This window comes from Octopus bimaculoides, chromosome 4, assembly GCF_046866305.1.
Source record: "Octopus bimaculoides isolate indiv1 chromosome 4, ASM4686630v1, whole genome shotgun sequence".
NCBI lineage: Eukaryota > Metazoa > Mollusca > Cephalopoda > Octopoda > Octopodidae > Octopus > Octopus bimaculoides.
In genome coordinates this window covers 123,351,775-123,358,631 of record NC_142931.1, presented here as the reverse complement: position 1 = coordinate 123,358,631, position 6,857 = coordinate 123,351,775, and the positions used below count along the sequence as shown (strand labels likewise).

Here is a 6,857-nt window from a genome sequence, read left to right as displayed (position 1 = left end):
ATTCATTCATTTGTTAAACATAAATAAATCTTGGAATGGTTTTGATTTACTGTCAGGTGACTTTTGGCCAACCCTGTATAAATATATATAATATAATTACACAAGTATGTGTGTGTGTGTCTGCATATATATGACTGTGTATGTAGATGCAGGCACAGTTTTGTGATTATGAAGCTTGCTTCCGAACCATGAGGTCTTGGGTTCAGTCCCATTTTGCAGCATTTAAGCAAATGCCTTCTTTTATAGCCACAGGCCATTCAAAATCTAAAGAGTGGATTTGCTAGATCTAAGCCAAAGAAGCCTGTCATTTATATATGTATGGTTGTGTGTGCACCCTTGTCTTGTTATCACATGATGGTTGTAAAGGAGCATGTCATAGTGAAGTTGTTTTTTTTTTTTTTCAGTCTTCTGTAGAAAACATGTCTAGCTATGAGAACAAAAAAATGTTGCTTGCAAACAGTTGAGTGTTGGCAACAGGAAGGGCATCCAACCTTAGAAAGTCTGCTTCAACTAATTTCATCTGACCTATGTATGGGTTAAATGATGATACTTATATGTGTGTGTGTGTGTGTGTGTGTGTATATATATATATATATATATATATATATATATATACACACACACACACAAACACTGTATACATACACTGAGTATATGTGTGTATGCATATATATATATAAAATTGTCACTAAATGTGACTAGGGTGTTAGGAATCATTTAGTAACAATTATAATTTTCCTTTTCTGTGAAACATTGCTCTCTCTCTCTCTCTGTATGTATGTATGTATGTATGTATGTATGTATGTATGTATGTATGTATGTATGTATGTATGTATGTATATATATATATACACACACACAAACACACATATATACTGCATTTCTCTCTCTCTCTCTCTCTCTCTCTCTCTCTCTCTCTCTCATATATATATATATATATATATATATATATATATATATATATATCCTGAGTGCTTCTGGCTGACGCGACACAACGGTGGCGAAACACCGGCTGTCCCAGAATCCCTTGTACTAACGAATCAAGTGTGTTAGGAACACGTATCCGTTATAAAGAACACACTAATAATTAGCATATTCACGTTCGAAACTACCAGAAAGTATTAAGAATACGCAAGCCATCGTTTTGAATCTGGAGCATATGATGAGATATTAAATATATATATACACACACACACACACACTCTTCGTAATAAGTACAGCGCCTTTATTCATATGCAGGCTACCAATGCTTTCATCTGGAAATTAGACCGTTTATGATCTGGAGTCCAATTCTGAGATGAAATTTGTAATTCAACCAGACGTGACAAATCTAAGATAAACCTTTGCCTTTCCAGTCTCATTCATGAAACCAGTGGTAGCTTGGATGTGAAAATTGTGCTAAATTGATTTCTGTCAATGGTTGTTAATAATATAGACTTATAGATTATATATACTATTTGCATATCAGTTATTTTACTATTAATATTTAGTTTGTAAATGTAACTGGCAATTGTACCATATTTTCTCGCATAAAAGCAAAAATAATACAATAAAACACGTCAAAAAGGGGAAGTAACATTATATACTCTTAACACAAGAATAGGATCTTCAATTTCATCTATTTTTTCATTAATTTCAAAGTTACTGCAACAAAGATGCAAAATGATATATTAATATATATTCACAAACATTCATGAATGTATACTTCTGTCATTAAATGTTGGGCAATGTCCCTTATTACTGAAAAATAAAAGTGTCTGATCAATTTCGTTCATTCGTTGATAAATCTAAGGATTTTGTTTTATAATAGTTTGATGTGATATCGAACCCACCAAGTCTCGAACTACATCACTACACATGCACACAAATGTTCTATTTAGAAAAGAAGAAGACATGCTTACCTGAAGCTCACACCAAGCTACAGAAACTCCAGTTTCTGTATCAAGTCCCTTGTAAACAGTTTTAAAAGATCCACGCCCTATTTCAACATCAAATTTAAGGAATCTCCCGCATATGGATGTCGAGACGGCTCGGTCTTCAATTTCTTTCTCTTTTTTGAGATTTTCAGATTCATCTTCTTTTCGAAGTTCAGCTGCAATTTTTTCACTATCCAGTTCTTTTCTCTCGTCATCGATACCCACGTCACTTATAGACTGTTCTTTACTCTTACCTTTCTCCGATGCGAATCCACTATCTAGAGACATTTCAGTTAAGTAGGGAGCGTATCTACTACTCTCAGAGTTTTGGACGACTGGCTTTTTATCCATATCTTCAAAGGTTAATGAACATTTTTTGGACTTCATAAGACCCGATGGCTTACGTACAGCCGATTGTTCACCACTAACCACATCAACTTTTTTCAGTTCAGCCTTTTCGCTTTTGTTTTCATCAGCACTACTTACACTCTTAGAATGTCTAAAATCTATTAAGCTACTAGTTCTAATTTTAGGTTTATCAACAGCCTTCTCTTTGCTGTTCAGAGGAGGTTCGGAGTCTAACGTACAGTCTGGCAGACTCCTAGATCTATCCCTGTTTCCACTTAGGTCTCTAACTTCACGTTCTAGAGGATGGGATAAACGTTTCCAAAATAGAGTCTTTTTTGACACAGGTCTACTTTCACTCTTAGCACTATCTTGTTTCTTATCCCTGAAGCCAACTTTGAAACGTGTCGACGTGCTACTGCCTGTGTTGTTATGAATGTTTTGATCGGCTGGGTGTCTACTAACTCTTTCGGATAACTTCCGGTGGGAAAATTTAGTGCCCATCTCAGTTGTCTTTCGACTAAATCTAGAGGGTGTCCTTGGATGTGTTGATTGCTTTACAGTCCTATCAGTAGGGCTGATTGACTCTCGAATTTCGCCGTTGACAGCGGCTTTACTTTTATGCATGTTTACAACTAAACAGGGAAGACTAATTATATGTATAAATATAAAACTATATTGCTAATGTAGATATAGCCGTATAATTAGAGAAAGAACAGAGAGAGAGAGAGAGAGAGAGAGAGAGAGAGAGAGAAGGAATAGAGAGAGAATAAAAAGAAAGCCCTTAAGAATTAGCTTTAACCTTAATGAATCTCAAAGAAAACATGTATTTCCATTAGTAAAGGCCAATTGCTAACAGTATTGAGAACAGAGGCACAGTAGTAATCAAACATCTTTCTTCAGTACACATGTTTATCACCAGTGTGCAAAAGATGTAGATTACGAATGGTTTTTTTTGTATTTTTTTTCTTTTTTCAGACTAGAAAAATCAGTAAAAATCCACACTTCTCACTTCCACAACAACAATCACACACACATACACACACACAAAAAAAAACTAAGAACAATAAAGCTAAGGTTAGCCACAGTTCGTGCGAGAAGAGTCCTTCAAAAAAATTGCAATGCTCCCAGCTTTTCCCTTTTTTCCAATGGAATTATTGCTGTGATTGTAATAATGACAGCAGCAGCAAACATTGTAGGAATATTCAAAATAAAGCCACATCCTTCTCGCTCAGAAATGGATCCGACAAAAATCCGTTATGCATAGCACTTTTTTCACTGAGTGGAAATGATTTTTTTTTCTCTCAGCTTTTTTCTTTAAATTAAAAGAAGTTATAAAAATGGAATTGTTTTCCAGATACTTCCCAATCAGTATGAGTTTCTTTCGCTGTATTTTTTTTTTGTCTTAAATGGTAAAGAACACAAGTAATTACAAACAAAAACAAAAGATATTTTACAGATCCGTCCAAATAGTAATATGACGTCCAGCAGGAGTTGTTGTAGCAGTCGTCTCCAAAACGCCAGAATAATATTTCTGCACTACCACAAAGCAAACAGATAAATGCATAGTGCTTCCGTCAAAGAATGTATTCACGATTTATATAAAATCGAAATGCACATAAATGAACAACCATAATGAAGAGAGAAACAAACAACTTTGATAGTGAAATATCTTCCTCTACACAGCAGTATGGCGGCCAGACATTGGAATTAGTCCGTCAGCTCAACTCGTACAAGACGACGCTCGCTAGAAACAGTGACGGGGAATGGGGGGAAGTTAGTAAGCTTTTACATCTATTTTTAGAATCAGTCGTTATACACATACATAATTCATTAACAATTCCGAAAATTCAGATGGTATAAATTTTTCTCGGGAAAATTTTTCAATTCCACGTTGTATTTAGTGTAAATTTTTGATTTTTAAAAGACCTATATTTCTACACCAAGTCATCTGACTTACTAGACTTACTAGTGAGGTGCACTCCGCCGGATATGAACGCAATGATACAGAAGCGGCTGCTTCCGCCTTTTCGCCAACGAGATTTCTCCATACATATCCTGGCGTTATTTCTTGTTATCCACAAAAAGCCTTTACATGCTGACATGTAACTGAATAATTTATACACTTTGTTCACCACCTATTCTCTTTCATCAATAGTACAACACAACTTCGGATTAATTACCCTCTCCCTGCCTTCAAATATATATGCCCCCTTATATACGTGTGATAAAGGATACACATATATAATGAGACACGTATATACATGCCAAGATATAGGTACATTTGATGTATATATAATAGACGACTCTCTCTCTCTCATATATATATATATATATATATATATATATATATATACACACACACACACACACACACACACACACACACACACACACATATATATGTGTGTGTGCGTATATTTTTCCAGCATTATATATATAATGCTGGAAAGATTTTCATTAAACGGCGACATTAAAATATATTAATTTGCTTTGCCATTTTCTAGAGGCATAGTCAACAAAATGGACCGTAATATATTACAGGTACTAATTTTTTTAACCACCCGGTCATGTCATCTCCCAGACGTGATGCTTTGGAATTCCTTCACATCGATCATCTTACTGACGATAAGGACTTGGGAGTGTTTCCCGACCTGCTTCATCCACTTAGATTCTTTCCTTACCGTTTCCCTTCATTTATTTTTTCTCAACATATCTAATAATGTATCTGCGCATCAATTCGAACTAGAAATAGCAGCAAGTCACCAAGCTACACGCTACACTGTTAAAAAAAAAAAAAGAGATTAATAGTAACATATTGTATACTGTAGTTCTAGTTTCATAATTGGATGTAGGGGGGAATTAGATGGAATTGTCACGGCCGGAACGCCTCTGGTTGTAATTTTGCTTTATCAGTAGTAAATGCACAGTAGCGACAACAGAGTACATATTTTTTAATGTCATGCAACAGTCAGAGACACGTTTTATTCACGAATCAGTTGTTTAGAAAAGCATCAACATGTTCACACTACGCAAAACCATAATCATCCTGTGAGAGGTTTGAACTGACAACCGACTGCACTGAAACAGACAGACGTTTTTGCAGCTTCGTCATAACAGGTTTTGCATCGACTTTTTCACAATACTTATCAACAGTGCGAGGACTTCATTATTTCCCATCAATATGATTTATGTGATTTTTATGAATAGTAAGCAGTACTATGATCATTCTGTCTCACACACTGTCCGTGTGTATGTGTGTGTGTATATATATATATATATATATATATATATATAGTAAAGACTATTTGCCAACATAATGTGGTAGTACTGGATAGGACGAATGTTACTTTTGTTTAGCCCCAGGAAACGTCGTTTCCAGCTGGCTATACGACACAATATCTGTGTCCTTATATTTTCGAACATTGTGTCGCATAGCCAGCTGGAAACGACGTTTCCTGGGGCCTAATAATAGTAACATTCGTCCCATCCAGGACTACCACATTATGCCGGCAAATAGTTTTTAATTTAAAGTACTGTTACTGAATATCTCTCATAGAAAGATTTATAAATAACAGTATTTCTCTCTCTCCTCTCTCTATCATTATCGACATGGCTGTGTAGTAAGAAACTTGCTTCCCAACCACAAGATTCCGGGTTCAGTCTCACTGCGTGGCACCTTAGGCAAGTGTCTCCTATAAGTTCGGGCTGACCAAAGCCTTGTGAGTGGATTTGGTATACGGAAACTAAATGAAGCCTGTTATATGTATATATGTATCTATGTGTGTGTGTCTGAGGGCTCCGCCTCACTGCTTGACAACCGATGTTCGTGTATTTACGTCCCTGTAACTTAATGTTTCGGCAAAAGTTACCTACAGAATAAGTACTTGGGTCTAAAAAAATAAGTCAGGTTGATTTGTTCAACTAAAACCCTTCAAGGTGGTGCTCCAGTATGGCTGCAGCCAAATGACTGAAACAAGATATATATATATATATATGAATATAAATATATATGTGTATATGTATATATATGTGTGTGTATATAGATACATAAATATATATATATATATATATTGGCTCATCCCGTAAATAATGCTGTTTTTTCAATTGCACTAACTCAATGTCGGAAGAAGAAACTTGTTAAAAAAACAGGTAGTAATTTTACCTTGTACTTACTCCTAGTGCAAGTTTTGAAGAGTGCACTTCGATTTTAAGTTATTTTTTCAAAGTCATAATGGAAGTGACAAAGGAGCATATTTGGCATATTTTGCTTTATGAGTTCAATAAAGGCAATAATGCAACAGAAAGTGCAAGGAATATTAATTCAGTATATGAGAATTGGACAATAAGCATACGCTTCTGGTAGTTCCAGAAATTCTGAGCTGGAAACTACAGCCTAGAAGACGAGTGTCATCCTGAAAGATCTGTAGAGCTTGATGAGGACATCCTGCACACCGTGGTGGAACAAAATCTCATCATGACTGTTGAGAAATTTTCTTTTTTCTAATTTGGTACTAATTTTATTTGTATTTGATGAGATGCAATGCTATGGTACTCCAACAACATCATCAGTGACTTAAATGTAAATGCATTCTC

General features: G+C 35.3%; 1 protein-coding gene across 8 annotated transcripts in view; it reads right to left on the bottom strand.

Annotated features, from left to right (window-relative positions):
* The window catches only part of LOC106880299 (uncharacterized), a 73,447-nt gene extending 69,454 nt beyond the window's left edge, over nt 1–3,993 (bottom strand). For all 8 annotated transcript variants that reach the window (XM_089351337.1, XM_089351342.1, XM_089351338.1 and 5 more), the window contains exon 1: nt 1,902–3,993. In XM_089351337.1, the coding sequence (XP_089207463.1) occupies nt 1,902–2,888 (987 nt within the window). In that variant the 5' untranslated portion in view covers nt 2,889–3,993. The remainder of the gene's footprint in view (nt 1–1,901) is intronic.
* Between the last annotated feature and the right edge of the window lie 2,864 nt (nt 3,994–6,857).